The 21,836-nt window shown below is 46.0% G+C and overlaps 1 protein-coding gene across 1 annotated transcript in view; it reads right to left on the reverse strand.

Moving 5' to 3' along the window:
- The window catches only part of SEMA6B (semaphorin 6B), a 246,084-nt gene that overhangs the window by 69,531 nt on the left and 154,717 nt on the right, over positions 1 to 21,836 (reverse strand). Inside the window, exon 4 of the mRNA XM_058163625.1 lies at positions 11,033 to 11,093. Within this exon, the coding sequence (XP_058019608.1) occupies positions 11,033 to 11,093 (61 nt within the window). The remainder of the gene's footprint in view (positions 1 to 11,032; positions 11,094 to 21,836) is intronic.

The raw sequence follows: 21,836 nt of genomic DNA on the forward strand, positions 1-21,836 counted from the left end.
CCAGAGGGCCTCTGGAGCCTGGGGTGGCTGTTTTCGCCCACCCGGAGGCTCAAGAAAAACCTCTGGAGCCCAGGGAGGGCAAAAACAGCCCTCCCGGGGTGAAATGCTCCTGGTTTGGACCGGATCGCACGATCCGGTAGCAATCATGGCCGCTGGTTCAGCGATCCGGTAGTGATGGTGGAGCAAAACTCTGCCCACCTGCCCGGATGCCATTACTTCCTAGTTTTAACATAATGCGCAGAAGGTTTTGTGCATGCGCAGGGCTGCGCGCGTATGTGACACGCGTCCAGGAGCACTTCCGAACCGGTAAGGAAGGTAAGTAGATTTCACCCCTGCCCTTCCCCCGCTGTGATGCAGGAGGCCGACTAGGCCACGCCCACCTTGGCCACGCCCACCCAGCAACCAGGCAGAGAACTCCTTGCTAAAATTTTTGAAGCCCACCCCTGCAAACGTGGGACTTATTTTAGCAATGGTTGGCCAATAGAAGTAGACGGTAGAAATTGGAAAAATGCTGGTATTAGGTATGTCTTACTTATTTATTTTATTTTATTTATTTTATTTTGTCACAACAATATATGTATGTATCATACAAAAAGATTATATAGTAAATAAACACATATATGAGTAAATATAAGGAGGTATAAGCATATATATAGGAAGAAGAAAAGAAAAACAATAGGACAGGAACAGTAGGCATGTTTGTGCGCTTATGCACGCCCCTTATGGTCCTTTTAGGAATGGGGTGAGGTCAATAGTAGAAAGTTTTTGGATATTATTATATTATATACTACTCTGTAAGCAAACTGACCCAGACAATACACTGTTCATAAAGCACATATGTACAGTATGTTAAGGAAAAATATATAGATAAACTGTTTAAAATGCAAGTTTTAAATCTCCTCGAATGCATCTCAAAGCCGCAAAAAAACAAAAAACAATTCCATCCCACCGCTGAAAATTAAGGCACCTTTTTCTTGGGAATTGTTCTCGTGTTTCTGTTGTTTGCAATCTTCCCACCTGCCTCAGCTGGTTCGGTTTCCGCTTGCATTGCTCGTGTTTGCAATTTGGCTATTAACAGTTTTACAAACACAGGCGTTTCAATTTGGAAGCCTGTTGCCGGAGACATGCGTTCTGTGTCTGCAATTTTCCATCAAGAATATTTACCATGTTTTTCAGACTATAAGTCGCTCCGAAGTATGAGATGCACTTAGCTTTTGGGGAGGAAAACAAGGGGGTGGGGGGAATCTGCCTCTGCCTCCCAGCAATTTACCTCCTTGTAGCAAACAGCCTGCTCAGCTTCAGCTCATTGGCAGTTGGATTGGCCTCTGGAATACCGTCTATCAGCTGTTCCAGGCTGCGGGGATCACCAACGCCCGTCGCTGCTGCCGCCTATCGCTGTCTCTGCATGCCCCATTTTCGGCCTCCGTGCATCCTGTTTTCGGCCTCCATGCACTCTGTTTTTGGCTTCCGCATGTCCTGTTTTTGGCCCATTCCAGGGTGCAAGTACTGCGGCTGCTGCCGCCTATCCCCGCCACCTGGAACGGGCCAAAAATGGGACACACAGAGGCTGAAAATGGAGCGCACGGAGGTGGCGATAGGCGGCATCCGCGATGGGCAGCTTTGGGGTTGACTGGTGGCGATGATCCTCCCCACCCTGGAACAGCTGATAGGCGGTATTCTGGGAAGCCGATCCAACCACCGATCAGCTGCTTGTGCTAAATCAGGCTGTGCTGAAGCTGACCAGGCTCTTTGCTGCAAGGAGGTAAATTGCTGGGAGGCAGTGGCCTAAGGGTAAGGGCCAGAGGGTGGGTGGGGCTTTGGCAGCATTCGCTGTATAAGATGCACAGACATTTCCATCCACTTTTTTTGTGGGGAAGTGTGTTTTATACACCGGAAAATACGGTATTTTTGTAGACACACCAAGATGCGGGGGCGGATAGCTATAGTTTACACAGGTGTCTGTACGCGTATAATAGTGTTCAACTTACAACCATTCATTTAGTAACCGTTGAAAGTTACAACAGGCACTGAAAAAAGGGACTTACGACCATTCTTCACCCTTGGGACCGTTGCAGCATCCCCGTGGTTACGTGATCAAAATTTGGATGCTTAGTAACTCGTATTTATGACGATTGCAGTGTTCCAGGATCACATGATTCCCCTTATGGACCAGCGAACTCTTTGTAGGAAAGCAACATTGCTACATTTGTTTCTATCTGGAATCTCTTGCTTCTGAACTTTGCGGGGCTTTGCCAAGAAAAGCCTTTGGCAGGGTGCCAAAGAGGACAAAGGTTTGTGATAAGGCCGAAGGACTTTTTCTGAAGGATTTGTTTTGGACTTAATTTGGACAAAGCTGAGAATGAAGTAATTCTCAGCTGTTCTAATAAGATATGTTTGTTTAGGACTGATTGTGTCTGGTAATAACTACTTGGGCCTAGGTCACAACACCACATGCCTGCATCCACATATACATGTGTATGTATGTATGTATGTATGTATGTATGTATGTATGTATGTATGTATGTATGTATGTATGTATGTATGTATGTATGTATGTATGTATGTATGTATGTATGTATGTATGTATGTATGTATGTATGTATGTATGTATGTATGTATGTATGTATGTATGTATGTATGTATGTATGTATGTGCATGCATGTATTGTATATAGTACAATATATATTAATTATATTGTCGTATAAATACTTTTGAGCATGTACATATTTGTTTCTATCTGGAATCTCTTGCTTCTGAACTTTGCGGGGCTTTGCCAAGAAAAGCCTTTGGCAGGGTGCCAAAGAGGACAAAGGTTTGTGATAAGGCCGAAGGACTTTTTCTGAAGGATTTGTTTTGGACTTAATTTGGACAAAGCTGAGAATGAAGTAATTCTCAGCTGTTCTAATAAGATATGTTTGTTTAGGACTGATTGTGTCTGGTAATAACTACTTGGGCCTAGGTCACAACACCACATGCCTGCATCCACATATACATGTGTATGTATGTGCATGCATGTATTGTATATAGTACAATATATATTAATTATATTGTCGTATAAATACTTTTGAGCATGTACATATTTGTTTCTATCTGGAATCTCTTGCTTCTGAACTTTGCGGGGCTTTGCCAAGAAAAGCCTTTGGCAGGGTGCCAAAGAGGACAAAGGTTTGTGATAAGGCCGAAGGACTTTTTCTGAAGGATTTGTTTTGGACTTAATTTGGACAAAGCTGAGAATGAAGTAATTCTCAGCTGTTCTAATAAGATATGTTTGTTTAGGACTGATTGTGTCTGGTAATAACTACTTGGGCCTAGGTCACAACACCACATGCCTGCATCCACATATACATGTGTATGTATGTATGTATGTATGTATGTATGTATGTATGTGCATGCATGTATTGTATATAGTACAATATATATTAATTATATTGTCGTATAAATACTTTTGAGCATGTACATATTTGTTTCTAATGTTTGCTAATCCAGTCTTGCAAACACTTCTTGAATTGTTCCAAAAGTGCAAAACAAGGTAAGTTTCTATTCAAATGCACGTAGCAAATATATTTCTCCAAATTCCCTTTGAGAGCGTGCAAAAATGCTTTTTACTTTTTATGAGATTTTTCTGATAGCTCCCTCTCTTTGATAAATAAGAAAAAAAAAGGAACGGACAATTTATTTTTAAAACAGACGCACGTGAATATTTCAACCTGACAAAGCGACTGGAAAATTAAATTACTGGCGGTAAGTGACAGGAGAATTAAAACAGCCCAAACAATCTCGAAAAATAGCAATAAAAAGGCAGTTATTCCTGTCTAATGCCACCTGGACAGGCGCTTTAGAGGGTATATACAGGAAAAGAAGGATTTCTTTGAGTGGTGGTGGGCTGCAATTGATTCACAATAATAATAATAATAATAATAATTTATAGCAAGTGGAGCACCACTTGAACAGAATCGGCATCGAGAAAATCTCCAACTGTCAATTGCAAAAGGTAGTTTTACTCGGAATAGCTTACATACTGCAACCCTATCTTTAATATTATTAAACACCCACACCTGCCTCAGCTGGTTCGGTTTCCGCTTGCATTGCTCGTGTTTGCAATTTGGCTATTAACAGTTTTACAAACACAGGCGTTTCAATTTGGAAGCCTGTTGCCGGAGACATGCGTTCTGTGTCTGCAATTTTCCATCAAGAATATTTACCATGTTTTTCAGACTATAAGTCGCTCCGAAGTATGAGATGCACTTAGCTTTTGGGGAGGAAAACAAGGGGGTGGGGGGAATCTGCCTCTGCCTCCCAGCAATTTACCTCCTTGTAGCAAACAGCCTGCTCAGCTTCAGCTCATTGGCAGTTGGATTGGCCTCTGGAATACCGTCTATCAGCTGTTCCAGGCTGCGGGGATCACCAACGCCCGTCGCTGCTGCCGCCTATCGCTGTCTCCGCATGCCCCATTTTCGGCCTCCGTGCATCCTGTTTTCGGCCTCCATGCACCCTGTTTTTGGCTTCTGCATGTCCTGTTTTTGGCCCATTCCAGGCCGCAAGTACTGCGGCTGCCGCCGCCTATCCCCGCCACCTGGAACGGGCCAAAAATGGGACACGCAGTGGCTGAAAATGGAGCGCACGGAGGTGGCGATAGCCGGCATCCGCGATGGGCAGCTTTGGGGTTGACTGGTGGCGATGATCCTCCCCACCCTGGAACAGCTGATAGGCGGTATTCTGGGAGGCCGATCCAACCGCCGATCAGCTGCTTCTGCTAAATCAGGCTGTGCTGAAGCTGACCAGGCTCTTTGCTGCAAGGAGGTAAATTGCTGGGAGGCAGTGGCCTAAGGGTAAGGGCCAGAGGGTGGGTGGGGCTTTGGCAGCATTCGCTGTATAAGATGCACAGACATTTCCATCCACTTTTTTTGTGGGGAAATGTGTTTTATACACCGGAAAATACGGTTATTTTTGTAGACACACCAAGATGCGGGGGCGGATAGCTATAGTTTACACAGGCGCCTGTACGCGTATAATAGTGTTCAACTTACAACCATTCATTTAGTAACCGTTGAAAGTTACAACAGGCACTGAAAAAAAAGGGACTTACGACCATTCTTCACCCTTGGGACCGTTGCAGCATCCCCGTGGTCACGTGATCAAAATTTGGATGCTTGGTAACTCGTATTTATGACGATTGCAGTGTTCCGGGATCACATGATTCCCCTTATGGACCAGCGAACTCAATGTGGAAGCACTGATTCAGTTAAGAACCGTGTTACTACCTTAACAAACTGCACTGATTCCCTTAACAACTGTGGCAAGGAAGGTCTTAAAATGAGGCAAGACTCACTTAACAAATGACTTGCTTAGCAACAGAAATTCAGGGCTCAATTGTGGCTGTAAGTCAAGGACTACCTGTACATACATACATAGAGAGATATACATATAAAGGGAAAGGCTCCCCTCGCACATACGTGCTAGTCGTTCCCGACTCTAGGGGGCGGTGCTCATCTCGGTTTCAAAGCCGAAGAGCCAGCGCTGTCCGAAAACGTCTCCGTGGTCATGTGGCCGGCATGACTCAACGCCAAAGGCGCACGGAACACTGTGACCTTCCCACCAAAGGGGGTCCCTATTTTTTCTACTTGCATTTTTTACCTGCTTTCGAACTGCTAGGTTGGCAGATATACATATACACGTGCGTATTTGTAAGTTTGTATTGTGTGTATTATATTGTATTACTATAACAATATATTTAATATAATGCAATAATCTGGCCACACGGGAAAGAAAAACTTGACAACTTCCTCACACACCTGAATAGCCTACACCCCAAAATACAGTTCACCATGGAAACAGAAGTTAATAACCAACTCCCCTTCCTGGATGTCTTAGTCTACAGAAAACCCAATGGCTCCCTAGGACACACCATCTACCAGAAGAAAACACACACAAACCGCTATCTGCACGCACTCTCACACCACCACCCAGCACAGATCAACTCCGTAGCCAAGACACTCATCTCCAGAACAAAATGCTTAGCTGATGAACAACACCTAAAACCCGAACTAGACACTCTCACTAACGTACTAACATCCAATGGATTCCAAACAAATAAGATTACCAAGCTAATCCAAAAAGAACCCCCCACTAAAATCCAAGACAGAGAACAAGAAAACGGCACAGCCCTCCTCCCATATATAAAAGGCACCACAGACAGAATCAGCAAGATCCTCCACAAACACAACATCAAGACAGCATTCTGCACAAACAGAAAAATATCCACCATCCTAAGAAACCCCAAAGACAAAATTGAGTTAGAAAATCAAGGAGTATATGAAATCCCATGCACCGCCTGCCCCACCACATACATTGGACAAACCAACAGAAGAATAAGTGCACGATTGAAGAACACAAGAACTCATTCAAAAAGAGGAACTAACTTCTTCCCTGGTCCAACACTTTAAAGTCACAGGACATGATATTGACTTTAAAAGACCAGAACTATCGCCAAAACTGAACACTTTAACAACAGAATAATCAGAGAAGCCATTGAGATAGAAAACGCCCACACAGCATGAACAAACGAGATGACACCTCCGCCTACCAGCCATTTGGAAACCCGCCTTATTGACAAACGAGTCCCTAACACGAGGAATGACACCAGACCCACACTCACGAGGTCCACACAGGATGTCACCACCGCACATCCACCCAGAAAGCAGACCCAAACCCACACTGATCATGAAGCACGACCAAGGACCAGAAGCCAGACCGCAGCTGCAACATTAGCCATTTCAAACCCTCCAATCCATACATGCAGCAGACTGACACCCACTATGAAGATGTAGCACGACCACAAAGCCAAACAACAGCTATGCAGCTCACCAGCTCAAATCCCCTGCAACAGACTAGACTGAGCACAACCAAGCCCCCACCAACACAGGACACACCCCAGCCAATCAGAGCACAAAACCCCATCCAATCAGAGCACAGCCAAGCTCCCACCCAATCAGTTCAAACCCCACTAGCAGTTAAAAGGAAGAAACAGCTGCGATCACACATTGCTCCCAGAAGCACGAAGCTGAAGCCTGAAGATGACGAATGAGACTTCGAAACGTCGCCAAGACACTTCCAATTTTACACGGAGAAAACCCAACAACCAAAGACCTATATACAAACACCGTGAAAACCTCAGAAAACAAATATATATATCTATATATATATATATCTATATATATATATATGTAGATCTTTAGTTGTCGGTTCACATGGAGGGCACGCCGATGAGTCCCATTCGCTCGTGCGCTCTGGGAGCAATGTGTGACTCCCAGAAGCACGAAGCTGAAGCCTGAGGATGACGAATGAGACTTCGTCGAAACGTTGCCAAGACACTTCCAATTTTACGCGGGAGAAAACACGAATAACCAAAGATCTACATACAAACACCCGCAAAAGCCTCAGAAAACAAATATATATATATATATATATATATATATATATATATATATATATACATACATACATCTACATATTGTGGTCCACCAGCAGGCTGCGGAGCTGGCAGCGGAGTTGGACAGTGAGGAGGGTGGGGAGGACAATGGGCCAGTCCTGGAGTCAGGGGAAGGCCCAGACAAGGGCTCTGCGTCGGAGGCAGAGATGGGACCAGGGCCATCTGGGAGTGATGCGCAGACCCTGGAGCCTCCAGAGGCAGACAGGAGATGTCGTGTCCCACTCCTCCGCTGACGGCTGGGTCCGGGAAATCCGAATCAGGCTTGCCTCTGCAGCTCTGCCCAAAGTCCTAGCAAAGTCCTCAGAGCAGGCAGGAGACCAGTAAGTGACTTCAGCAAGATAAGTTTGACTTTTGCCTGACTCAGAGACTGCCAGAAAGTAGCTCCTTTATATAGGCCATGGGGTGTGGCTCCATGACTCAGCACTCATTAAGGCCTGCCCTCCTTCCTCTGTTGCCTCCGCCTCCAATCTTCTGATGCGAGGTCACCCAATCAGCTGTTCTTGGGAGTAAACCCTCCTCAGGCTCACCTGCTGTGGAGGAGGGGGAGGGGTCTAGCTGCTCCATTTGCCTGGGCATGGAGTCAGGGCTGGGGCAGGGAGATGCTCCTTCTTCTGCAGTTTGTGGGGGCATGGAGCCAGGACTTGGGCCGGAAGGCATACATTCCTCAGTGTTGGGGAGCAGGTAAGAAAGCCCCGGCGGCTCTGAGGGCGGGCAAGACACAACAGGAGAGAAGCAAAGGAACAGGAGGAGCCTGTTCCTAGTGCACGCATGTGAAGAGCTGCCAGAAGGCAAGAGCAGCTCAAGCAAAAAGGACGACTCGGGAGTAAGGCCAGGAGATGATTGGCCCCTCCCATAAGGCTTAAAAGAGCAGCAATGGCTCTTGGGCTCTTTGTAGGAAAGCAACATTGCTACATTTGTTTCTATCTGGAATCTCTTGCTTCTGAACTTTGCGGGGCTTTGCCAAGAAAAGCCTTTGGCAGGGTGCCAAAGAGGACAAAGGTTTGTGATAAGGCTGAAGGACTTTTTCTGAAGGATTTGTTTTGGACTTAATTTGGACAAAGCTGAGAATGAAGTAATTCTCAGCTGTTCTAATAAGATATGTTTGTTTAGGACTGATTGTGTCTGGTAATAACTACTTGGGCCTAGGTCACAACACCACATGCCTGCATCCACATATACATGTGTATGTATGTATGTGCATGCATGTATTGTATATAGTACAATATATATTAATTATATTGTGTTGTATTGTATTATATTAATTATATTGTCGTATAAATACTTTTGAGCATGTACATATTTGTTTCTAATGTTTGCTAATCCAGTCTTGCAAACACTTCTTGAATTGTTCCAAAAGTGCAAAACAAGGTAAGTTTCTATTCAAATGCACGTAGCAAATATATTTCTCCAAATTCCCTTTGAGAGCGTGCAAAAATGCTTTTTACTTTTTATGAGATTTTTCTGATAGCTCCCTCTCTTTGATAAATAAGAAAAAAGAAGGAATGGACAATTTATTTTTAAAACAGACGCACGTGAATATTTCAACCTGACGAAGCGACTGGAAAATTAAATTACTGGCGGTAAGTGACAGGAGAATTAAAACAGCCCAAACAATCTCGAAAAATAGCAATAAAAAGGCAGTTATTCCTGTCTAATGCCACCTGGACAGGCGCTTTAGAGGGTATATACAGAAAAAGAAGAATTTCTTTGAGTGGTGGTGGGCTGCAATTGATTCACAATAATAATAATAATAATAATAATAATTTATAGCAAGTGGAGCACCACTTGAACAGAATCGGCACCGAGAAAATCTCCAACAGTCAACTGCAAAAGGTAGTTTTACTCGGAATAGCTTACATACTGCAACCCTATCTTTAATATTATTAAACACCCACACCTGCCTATCCCAGGTTCTTTGGAAGGACTCGAGAGGTAGAGAATAATGCTAGGTAAAGGTAAAGGTTTTACGCGCACATATGTGCTAGTCGTTCCAGACTCTAGGGGCCGATGCTCATCTCTGTTTCAAAGCCGAAGAGCCAGCGCTGTCCGAAGACGTCTCCGTGGTCATGTGGCCGGCATGATTCAACGCCAAAGACGCACGGAACGCTGTTCCCTTCCCACCAAAGGTGGTCCCTATTTTTTCTACTTGCATTTTTTACCTGCTTTCAAACTGCTAGGTTGGCAGAAGCTGGGACAAGTCACGGGAGCTCACCCCGTTACACGGCAGCACTAGGGATTCGAACTGCCAAACTGCCAACCTTTCGATCGACAAACACAGTGTCTTAGCCACTGAGCCACCGTGTCAGAGGTGGGTTTCAGCAGGTTCTGACCAGTTGTGGAGAACCGGTAGCGGAAATTTTGAGTAGTTCAGAGAACCGGTAGTAAAAATTCTGACTGGCCCCGCCCACATCTATTCTCTGCCTCCCGAATCCCAGCTGATTAGGAAGGAATGGAGATTTTACAGTATCCTTCCCCTGCCACGCCCACCAAGCCACGCCCACCAAGCCACGCCCACCGAACCGGTAGTAAAAAAAAAACTTGAAACCCACCACTGCACCGCATCCCTTGAAAAATGCTAAATCCAGGGTAAACGTCTGGCAGCTAAATGCTGAGTTATTGACCGTTCCGTTACAACGGATTTGTTAAGTGAGTTTTGCTCCTTTTTACGACCCTCCTTGCCACCGTTATTAAGGGAATCACTTCGGTCCTTAAGTTAGTCACACGGGCGTTAAGTGAATATGGCTCCCCAGTTGATTTTGTTCGTCCGAAGGTTGCAGAAGGGGATCATGTGACCACGGGATGCGGCACCGGTCGTAAATGCAAAGACAGTTGCCCAGCAGTCTGAATTTTGATCATGTGACGGTGGGGATGGCCGCAAAGTGTGAAAAACGTAAGTCGCTTTTTTTCAGGGGCTTTACAACTTTGAACGGTGACTAAATGTACAGTTGTAAGTCGAGGACCGCCTGTAATAAAATAATATTAATAAATAACCATGTTAAGCTAATGCCTCACTGGGGGTTAATTACAGTTGTATATGGAAGGCAACCTGTATTTACTGAGGATTTGTCGGTTAGACTTGCTGTAATTGTAACACAACACAACTCTTCACTTTATCTGCCTAAGGCAGGACTAGAACTCACCGTCTCCTGGTGATTGGCCCAAAGTCACACAGCTGGCTTTCATGCCTAAGGCGGGACTAAAAACCACTGTCTCCTGGTGATTGGCCCAAAGTCACTCAGACAGCTTTCATGCCTAAGGCGGGACTAGAACTCACCGTCTCCTGGTGATTGGCCCAAAGTCACTCAGACAGCTTTCATGCCTAAGGCGGGACTAGAACTCACCGTCTCCTGGTGATTGGCCCAAAGTCACTCAGACAGCTTTCATGCCTAAGGCGGGACTAGAACTCACCGTCTCCTGGTGATTAACTCAAGTCAGCAAAGCCAGCCGTAACCAATATGCTAAAATGCAATGATAATATTCTTTACAGTTGTTCTCTTTCTAATCTCCAATTTACCAGCAGGAGGGGAAAACTCCAGCACTCACCCGATGGTACCGCATCTCCCCGGCTGTAGCAGATTCCAAGCTGATCCGGTATAAATTATCCCTGCGGAGAAAGACAAGTGGGAGAGGGCGGAAAAAATGAAACTCATTGAGACGAATAACTTTGCATTTCCTCTTTCTTGGTCAACGTTTGGAGATCGCCCCAAATACAACCAGGCCATATTTAACAGAATAACAAGAGTTGGAAGGGTCTGTCTGAGATGATGTAGGGTTTCCTGCCTGGGCAGGGGGTTGGACTAGAAGGCCTCCAAGGTCCCTTCCAACTCTGTTGTTGTTATTATTATTATTATTAAGGTCTTCTAGTCCAGGGGTCTCCAACCTTGGTCCCTTTAAGACTTGTGGACTTCAACTCCCAGAGTTCCTCAGCCAGCTTTGCTGGCTGAGGGACTCTGGGAGTTGAAGTCCACAAGTCTTAAAGGGACCAAGGTTGGAGACCCCTGTTCTAGTCTAACCCCCTGCTTAAGCAGGAAACCCTAGACCAGAGGTCTTCAAACTCGGCAGCTTTAAGACTTGTGGACTTCAACTCCTAGAATTCTCCAGAATTCTGGCAGTTGAAGTCCACAAGTCTTAAAGCTGCCAAGTTTGGGGGACCCCTGCCCGAAACCATTTCAAACAAATGGCTGTCCAGTCTCTTCTTAAACTTCCACGACTTCTGAAGGCAGGCCGTTCCACTGGTTAATAGTTTTAACTGTCTGGAAATTTCTCCATAGTTCTAGGTTGCTTCTCTCCTTGATGAGTTTCCATCCGTTGTTTCTTGTCCTGCCTTCAGGTGCTTTGGAGAATAGGTGGACCCCCCCCTCCTCTTCTTTGCGGGCAACCCCTTAGATATTGGAACAGTACAGAATAACTGAATAACAGAATGAATTGGAAGGGACCATGGAGGTCTTCTAGTCCAACCCCCTGCTCAGGCAGGAGACCTTATACCATTTTCAGACAAATGGTTGTCCTAAAAACCTCCAGTATCGGAGCACCCACAACTTCTGAAGCAGGAATGAAATCCAGCAGGTTCTGGAGAACCGGTAGCGGGAATTTTGAGCAGTTTGGCGAACCGGTAGCGGAAATTTCGAGTAGTTCAGAGAACCGGCAAATACCACCTCTGGCTGGCCCCAGAGTGGGGTGGGAATCGAGATTTTGCAGTATCCTTCCCCTGTCACGCCCACCAAGCCACACCATGCCCACCAAGCCAGTAGTAAATAAAATTTCACTATTATTTTGAAGGCAAGTTGTTCCACTATTAATTGTTCTCACTGTCAGGAAATTTCTCCTTAGTTCTAAGTTGCTTCTGTCCTTGATGAATTTCCACCCATTGCTTCTTCTCCTGCCCTCTGGTGCTTTGGAGAATAGCCCCCTCTTCTTTGTGGCTGCCCCTGAGATATTGGAAGACTGCTATCATGTCACCCCTAGTCCTTCTTTTCATTAAAACAAGCCTTCTTTAAAACAATCACAAAGAAACAAAGACCGAAGCAGTCCGCAATTTTTAAAGAATGTTTGCAAAGCGAGAACGTCCCACGCCCTTAAAACCTGAGGTCGGAACTTAAAGGGCGCATGGATATCCTGTCTCCTTGCCCTGTTTTGAGATTTTAAATTCGTGCAAAAGGTTTGTTTCTCCCAGCCTGCCGGTTGCTTGATGGAAAATCTGAATTCTTGAATTGCACGTCTTTAGGGGATAGCAGGCCTCTCCAGGTGTGGATGAAAAAAAACATTTTTTCTCCTGCCTCATTAATCATTTGAATGTAGCACCAGCTGACAGGCCTCTCTTTCGGCAAAGAGACCAGCAGTGGGTTTCCCATATTCTTATCACCGGTTCGCCACGTGCATGTGCCTTCCATGTAAGCGCCCGGCCTCGAAAATGTGGCTAAATAGGACATCTTTACGCCAGGGCAGGTGGGCAGGCCCACCCGCAATCTCTGCTATCGATTCGCCCAAACCGGTACAAACCAGCTACATACCACCACTGAAAGAGACCCATTAAAACCTCAGAGTTAGCCTCCCCCCCCCCCAAAAAAAACCCCAACACAATCCTAGGCCGTATGAACAGAGGGATAATATTGTAGGAAGAAAAATCCGGTCCCGGTTCCAATCCGGGAAAAAGAAATAAAATGGAGGCTGTTTGGAAAGAAGGATTCCTTTTATGGAGGAGCAGAACCAACAACAGCATGTAGTTCTGGGACAGCTGACCAGTTGGTTTGATGAGCGCGAGGATTTTGAGAAGCTCCAGGGGTGTTGTGCAATGTAGTGAGCCTTGTGCCTTTTGCTATTCTAATGTTCGTGGGTTAATCCTACTACGTCCTAAACGTCATGTCCTGTTCTTAGAATCTGGGTGGCAGGGTGGTGGTGGTGGTGGGAGGTAAATTCTTAATCCCATTAATTGGAGCTGATGGTGTTTTGTTTGGGAATAGGCTGGGCTAGATTTCTTAACAGGCACCAAATATCCATCTCTAAAGACTTCAAGCATCTGCTGGAGGCTGTCGGGACTGCTTTCTGCCTTTGTTACGATTTTTCTCCATTGCTCCTTTTTGGGGAAATAGAACATTCCGCCTCTTTTAATATTCCCCAAAATATTGGGGAATATTGGGGAATATCTGGGGAAAAGGGGGGCTTCCTACAATATCAAGACCACAAGAAGTGATAAGCGTGACCACACTTGGAATATTGCACCCAGTTTTGGTCACCACGATACAAAAAGGATGTGAAGGGGTGCAGAGAAGAGCAACAAAGAGGATTAGGGAGCCGGAGGCTAAAACATACGACGGATGATTGAAAGAACTGCTTTGGTGTTCCATCTAATGCCCATCATCTTTCTCGGGCCAGACAATTATAGCACGAGGCCAATGTCTTTCAGCTTCACCTCCAGAGCGGCTGTTGCCGCTGCAATTCGAGGGCAAGGTACGCTCCAGGGAATTGGCTCCACCTTGCGCACATCTGTCCTTCTTTAAACTTTTATCCATCCCCATTAAAAGGAGACGGAGCGGCTTGAAAGAAGCAGTTTGGCCAAGCTGCGTTGGCCAGGCCTCCCCCTCCGGAGTCAGCAGAATGAGGCACCGGAGAGCATGCAAATACTAATGAAGGAGAGAAGCGATCTAAGAACTCTGGAGGAATTTCCTGACGGTGAGAACGATTAGTCCGTGGAACGGCTTGCCTCCAGAAGTTGTGGATGCTCCATCGCGGGAAGTTTTTAAGGAGAGATTGGACAGCCATTTGTCTGAAATAAGATAGGATTTTCTGGGCTATGCAGGGGGTTGGACTAGAAGACCTCCAAGGTCCCTTCCAACTCTATCTATCTATCTATCTATCTATCTATCTATCTATCTATCTATCTATCTATCTATCTATCTATCTATCTATCTATCTATTTATTTATCATACTTTTATACCACACCATCTCCCGTAGGACTCAGGGCGGTTCACAGGCATATTAAAATAAAACAATATAATAAATAAGCAATATAAAACCCAATTAAAACTAAATATTATAATAGCCAATCACTAAAACGGTAAAAACCGATTAAAAACGAATTAAAATGTAACTAAAATGATTTATTCTTAGGCTAGTCCAGCTCGCTGAAATAATAAGGTCTTCAGTTCACCTTCTGAAGGTCCGGAGGTCAGGGAGTTGTCGTAAACCCGGAGGAAGCTCGTTCCACAGGGTCGGTGCAGCCACAGAGAAGACCCTCCCCCTGGGGGTCGCCAACCTACATTGTTTGGTCGACGGCACCATGAGGAGGCCCGCTCTGTGGGAGCGCACCGGTTGTTGGGAGGCAATCGGCGGCAGAAGGCGGTCTCGTAAATATCCCGGTCCTAAGCCATGGAGCGCTTTAAAGATGGTGACCAAGACCTTGAATTGCACCCGGAAGGCTACCAGCAGCCAGTGTAGGCCGCGCAGGATGGGTGTTATGTGGGAGCAATGTGGTGCTCCCTCTATCACCCGCGCGGCCGCATTCTGGACTAGTTGGAGTCTCCTGGTGCTCTTCAAGGGGAGCCCCACGTAGAGAGCATTGCAATAGTCCAGGCGGGAAGTGACGAGGGCGTGAGTGACCGTGCGTAAGGCGTCCTGGTCAAGGAAGGGGCGCAACTGGCGAATCAGGTGAACCTGATAAAATGCTCCCCTGGTGACGGCTGTCAAATGATTCTCTAAGGACAGCCGATCGTCCAGGAGAACGCCTAAGTTGCGCACTCCTTCCCTGGGGGTCAGTACTTCTCCCCCCACAGTCAGCGATGGTGTAAGCTGACTGTACCGGGACGCCGGAACCCACAGCCACTCTGTCTTGGAAGGGTTGAGTCGGAGCCTGTTCCTCCCCATCCAGACCCGCACGGCCTCAAGACACCGGCCCATCACCTCAACGGCTTCGTTGGGGTGGTTCGGGGTGGAAATGTACAGCTGAGTGTACAGATGATAATCCACCCCGAAACCACGGATAACCTCACCCAGCGGCTTCATATAGATGTTGAACAGGAGAGGTGAGAGAACAGACCCCGAGGCATCCCACAAGTGAGGCGCCATGGGGCCGACCTCTGCCCCCCTATTCTATTCTATTCTATTCTATTCTATTTTCCATTCCATTCCATTCTCTCTTTTCCTTGGACTGCAAGGCGATCTAACCGGTCAGTCCTAGAGGAGATCAACCCTGACTGCTCTTTAGAAGGCCAGATCCTGAAGATGAAGCTCAAATACTTTGGCCATCTAATGTGAAGGAAGGACTCCCTGGAGAAGAGCCTAATGCTCAGAATGATGGAGGGCAAAAGAAGAAGAAGGGGACGGCAGAGAACGAGGTGGCTGGATGGAGTCACTGAAGCAGTAGGCTTGAGCTTAAATGGACTCCAGAGGATGGTAGAGGACAGGAAGGCCTAGGCCCTAGAGGAACGTTGTCCATGGGGTCGTGATGGGACTTCGCAACTAACAACACCTATTCATTCTTTATTCCTTATTCTATCCTATTCTATCCTATTCTATCCTATTCTATCCTATTCTATCCTATCCTATCCTATCCTATCCTATCCTATCCTATCCTATCCTATCCTATCCTATTCTATTCTATTCTATTCTATTCTATCCCATCCCATCCCATCCCATCCCATCCCATCCTACAAATTTACATAACCATCTATCTAATGAATATGACCCTCGGCTATGTGAAGAGTATTTTTTAATGAATCTTCACCAGCTGTGTATTTTCATGCTCTTATTTTTTTGTACTGTATGTGTGTGTGGGTGTCTGGGTGTATATATATTTGTTTTTAATGATGTGAGTTGCTCAGAGTCATGTATTTCCTCCCACGATGTTGTTTAGATTTGGGTTTAATGGCTTTTAATGGTTATTTAAGATGGTTTGAATTGTTGATTTTATTGTACACTGCCCAGAGTCACATTTGTGAGATGGGTGGCTGTATAAATTTGACAAAGGGATAAATTAAGTGTACTTGAGATGGGTGGCCATATCAATCAAGTAGAATAAAGGAGGGAGGAAGAGAGGAGGCAAGAAAGAAGACAAGAAAGAGAGAAGGGAGGAAAGAAGGAAGAGAGGAAGGGAGGGAGGAAGGAGGGAGGGAAAGGGAAAGAAGAAGGAAGGAAAAAGAGAGGAGAGAAAGGGAGGGATGAAGGAAGACAAGAATGCAGGAAGATAGGAAGGCAGGCAGGCAGGAAGGAAGGGAAAAAAGAAGGGAGGGAAGGAGGGAGGGAGGGGGGGAGGGATGAAGGCAGACAGGAAGGAAAAGAAATAGGGGAAGGAGGGAGAGGAAGGAAGGAAGCAAGGAAGAAGGTAGAGGGAAGGAGGGAGGAAGGGGGAAAGAAAGAGGAAAAGGAAGGGGAGATAGGAAGTGGATGGAAGAAGAAAAAGGAAGGGCAGGAGGAAGGAAGGAAGGAAAAAAGAATGGAGGGAAGGAGGGATGAAGGCAGGAAGGAAAGAGAGGAGAGAAAGGAGGGATGAAGGAAGACAAGAATGCAGGAAGATCGGAAGGCAGGCAGGCAGGAAGGAAGGAAAAAGAAGGGAGGAAGGAGGGAGGAGGGATGAAGGCAGACAGGAAGGAAAAGAATGGAGGGAAGGAGGAGAGGAAGGAAGAAAGCAAGGAAGAAGGTAGGTGGAAGGAGGGAGGAAGGGGGAAAGAAAGAGGAAAAGGAAGGGGAGATAGGAAGTCGATGGAAGAAGAAAAAGGAAGGGCAGGAGGAAGGAAGGAAGGAAAAAAAGAATGGAGGGAAGGAGGGATGAAGGCAGGCAGGAAGGAAAAGAGATAAGGGGAAAGGAGAGAGAGAGGAGGGAAGAAAGCAAGGAAGAAGGTAGATGGAAGGAGGGAGGGAGGGGGAAAGAAAGAGGAAAAGGAAGGGGAGATAGGAAGTCGAAAAGAAGAAGAAAAAGGAAGGGCAGGAGGAAGGAGGGAAGGAAGGATAAACGAAGAAGTAAGTATACTTCTCTCTAAAGAGAAACTCTAAGGAATTGTTCCTGAGAAGGACTATTTTTAAAAACACATTTTTTACGGCTGAACTAAATTTTCTCTTCTGACAGGTTCACTTTGGGGACCTAATTTTCAAACCACAGAATTTTTTTTTTGGGGGGGGAAATTTCCCCTCTCAGCCAATCTCTAGGATTCTGCGCGATTTGATTTTTCACATCGCCGACGGCAATACGTTAGCCTAATTGAGCTGGAAAAAGACGAGGATTTGCCCCCGAGGAAACTCCCCCCTGCAAGTCCTTATTTCTTACGTTGCGAGACCGAAAACCTCTCGTATGCGCACCGATTGATCGTATCTGGGACACGAAGAATGGCAACTGAAGAAACCTCCAGTTCTCCGAGGTCCTGTGGCGCCATTAACGTGACGCGGAAAGATCCCTTCAAAACCTAAATTAATTAATTCCCAGATTTCGGCAAGGGGTTGCAGGGCCAGGGGCTGTGAAGCCGGTGAAATCAGTGCTTGGAACACTTTACCTGACTCTGTGGTCTCTTCCCATAATCCTAAAAGCTTCATCCAAAAACTTTCTACTATTGACCTCACCCCATTCCTAAGAGGACCATAAGGGGCGTGCATAAGCGCACAAACGTGCCTACCGTTCCTGTCCTATTGTTTTTCTTTTCTTCTTCCTATATATATATGCTTATACCTCCTTATATTTACCCATATATGTTTATATACTATATAATCTTTTGTATGATTCCTACATATATTGTTGTGACAAAATAAATAAAATAAAAATAAAATAAATAAAAAACTCGGCAATTGTTGCAAAGATTGTGGGACCAGGACAGCATGGTTGTAAGATAAAGTGATCGGTCTCCTTCGAGACAATGATGAATCCGCATATAGACGGGAGGTCGAACGACTAGCCTCGTGGTGCGACCGGAACAATCTGGAACTGAACACACTCAAAACCGTAGCTTCTGTGGCTCAGACTGGTAAGACAGTCTGTTATTAACAGCAGCTGCTTGCAATTACTGCAGGTTCAAGCCCCACCAGGCCCAAGGTTGACTCAGCCTTCCATCCTTTATAAGGTAGGTAAAATGAGGACCCAGATTGTTGGGGGGCAATAAGTTGACTTTGTATATAATATACAAATGGATGAAGACTATTGCTTGACATAGTGTAAGCCGCCCTGAGTCTTCGGAGAAGGGCGGGATATAAATGTAAAAAAAAAAAAAAATGGTGGTAGACTTTAGGAGAAACCCTTCCATGCTTCCACCTCTCACAATACTAGACAACACAGGATCAACAGTAGAGACCTTCAAATTTCTAGGTTCCACCATATCTCACAACCTAAAATGGACAGCCAACATCAAAAACGTCATCAAAAAAGGACAACAAAGAACGTTCTTTCTGCGCCAACTCAGAAAGCTCAAACTGTCCAAGGAGCTGCTGATCCAATTCTACGGAGGAATTACTGAGTCTGTCATCTGCACCTCCATAACTGTCTGGTTCGGTTCTGCAACCCAACAAGACAGACACAGACTTCAGAGGATCATTAGAATGGCTACTCTTGTAGCATAACATAATAACAGAGTTGGAAGGGACCTTGGAGGTCTTCTAGTCCAACCCCCTGCCCAGGCAGGAAACCCTACACCACGTCAAACAAATGGTTATCCAACATTTTCTTTAAAACTTCCAGTGTTGGAGCATTCACAACTTCTGGAGGCAAGTTGTTCCACTTATTGATTGTTCTAACTGTCAGGAAGTTTCTCCTTAGTTCTAAGTTGCTTCTCTCTTTGATTAGTTTCCACCTTCATCCGCCCTTTGAATCTCCCTTAAGACCATGTTCCCAGGCTCTGCTGGGCACGATGGGTAGTCGAAAAAGCATGCCTGATGGCAACCCCAGAGAGACCGTGTCATCGTTGCTCAACGTCTCTTTGGCCCAGCCAAGGTGCTAGTCCTCATGCCGTTGGCCTCAGAGACCTGCAGTTCCGCTGAGTTGTCAGACCAATGAAGGGAGGCGGGAGGCGGGAACCTTATTCAGGAGACGCCACAAGTCGCTAGACCTCACTCCCGGAGGGGTGTGTGCCGACCCGAAAGGGGCATTATGGGGGGAAAGCGCCAACTTTTCCCATAATGCCGATCTCTTTCGGGCAACCTCTTTTCTGCAACCGCTTCCGAAAATCTCCTGCTGCAACCTGACTACCATTGCTAATTTGTCTCGCTTTCCTGGTTCTCCTTTTCAGGCGCTTCCCGTGGTCTGGGGGTTGCCATGGTAACGCAGCAGGCCGCCGGGCTCCATCCTCCGGCCTGCTTGCTCCGATATCAGGCCGCTATGCGATCGCCTCGGATTACAGAAGCCTTTCTTTTCCCTCTCCCCATGGTGCCAGCTGCAGACCAGGGATTTAAAGCCGTCATCGTAAAAGCAAAGCCTCCTCCTCGGAAGCGAATGAGAGGGAACCGGTGCATGGACAGAGTGTTTTTCCCCCCTGCCTTGCAGCATCTAGAGCATTTGCAAACTTGGAAGAATCCAGACTTGCGAGTCTGGGATGCGGACCCCCAACCCAAGGGCTTCATTTGAATCTGGAGCAGGGTCCCTGGAAGCTGCCTGCCTCAGCCTGCTCCCAAAGCCACTAGCCTCTGAGCGTGTGAAGAGAACCTTGCTGGGCAGTACGCCTCTAGCTCTGCAGAGAAAGGTTGAATGGTAGAATCCCTGAATGAACCTAAGCCTCTTTCCCACCAATAATGGCTTAATTCCGGTTTGTAGGAGGACAGGATCCTAGTTTCTACACAGCTCTTCTATGTGCCGGGGGTGGGTGGTCTTTTAAACCAGGGGTCTCCAACCTTGGCCACTTTAAGCCTGGAGGACTTCAACTCCCAGAATTCCCCAGCCATTACATCACACCACACCACACCATACCAGACACAACACAACACAATACAACACAGAACCAATATATTAATATTCTAGAATGGTATTTCTTAATCTGGGTCACTTTAAGACGTGTGGACAACTCCCAGAATTCTCCAGTCTGTATGGCAGGCTAGGGAATTCTGGGAGTTGAAGTCCAGGCCTCTTAAAGTGACCCAGACTGAGAAACTTTGCTCTGGATTGCTCTGTAAAACGACATTTGATTCAAGGCGGTTATTTTAGTCATATTGACAACTTTGCACTCAATTCTACCCAAGCTCGTATTGCAAGCTTCCCGACCTCTCCCAGACCCGCTGAAATATTCAACAGTGCCCTGTATCATGTAGCGACCCCACCCTGCTAAACCTAACAGCGTAGAAATGGATAGAAACTCCACTGCCAGAGGCAGTCTGTCTTAGACTTAAAATATCACCGGCTATGGCAAACCTCCTTCCCAGGCTGAAGGTAATCAACAACTGGCAGATGACCTGAATGAGTTTTACTGCAGGTTTGAAAGGAAACTACAGCCACCTATCTCCACAACCCCCATCTCAGACACACCAACAACAGCCAAGCCTCCTACAACTGACCCCATTTCATTGGGTTCACAACCTCTAGTGATCACAGAAAAGGAAGTGCAGGACCTATTTCACAGACAAAAGCCAGGAAAAGCTCCAGGCCCAGACAAGATAACTCCTTCTTGCTTAAAAGTCTGTGCTGACCAATTGGCCCCCATCTTCACCCATATTTTCAATAAATCACTAGAGATGTGCTATGTTCCTTCTTGCTTCAAACGCTCTACCATCATCCCAGTGCCGAAGAAGCCCACCATCAAGGAACTGAATGACTACAGACCAGTTGCTCTAACATCTGTAGTCATGAAAACCTTTGAAAGGCTAGTGCTTTCCTACCTGAAAACCATCACGAATCCGCTCTTAGACCCCTTGCAATTTGCATACCGAGCAAATAGATCAACAGATGATGCTGTTAATATGGCTCTGCACTACATCCTACAACATCTTGAGTCTCAAAGACCTATGCAAGGGTCCTTTTGTAGACTTTAGTTCAGCATTCAATACCATCATTCCAGACATTCTTCTAACTAAGCTAAACCAGCTACAGGTACCGGAACAGACTTGTAAGTGGATCACAAGCTTCCTAACAAACAGGAAGCAGCAGGTGAAGCTAAGCAAGATCACATCAAATACCTGTACAATTAGCACAGGGCCCCCAAGGCTGTGTGCTCTCCCACTTCTCTTCTCTCTGTATACCAATGACTGCATCTCCAATGATCCATTTGTTAAGCTACTGAAGTTCGCAGATGACACAACAGTGATTGGTCTCATTCGAGACAATGACGAATCCGCATATAGACGAGAGGTCGAGCGACTAGCCTTGTGGTGCAACCAAAACAATCTGGAACTGAACACACTCAAAACCGTAGAAATGGTGGTAGACTTTAGGAAAAACCCTTCCATACTTCC

Source organism: Ahaetulla prasina, chromosome 1 (genome assembly GCF_028640845.1).
Source record: "Ahaetulla prasina isolate Xishuangbanna chromosome 1, ASM2864084v1, whole genome shotgun sequence".
Lineage (NCBI taxonomy): Eukaryota > Metazoa > Chordata > Lepidosauria > Squamata > Colubridae > Ahaetulla > Ahaetulla prasina.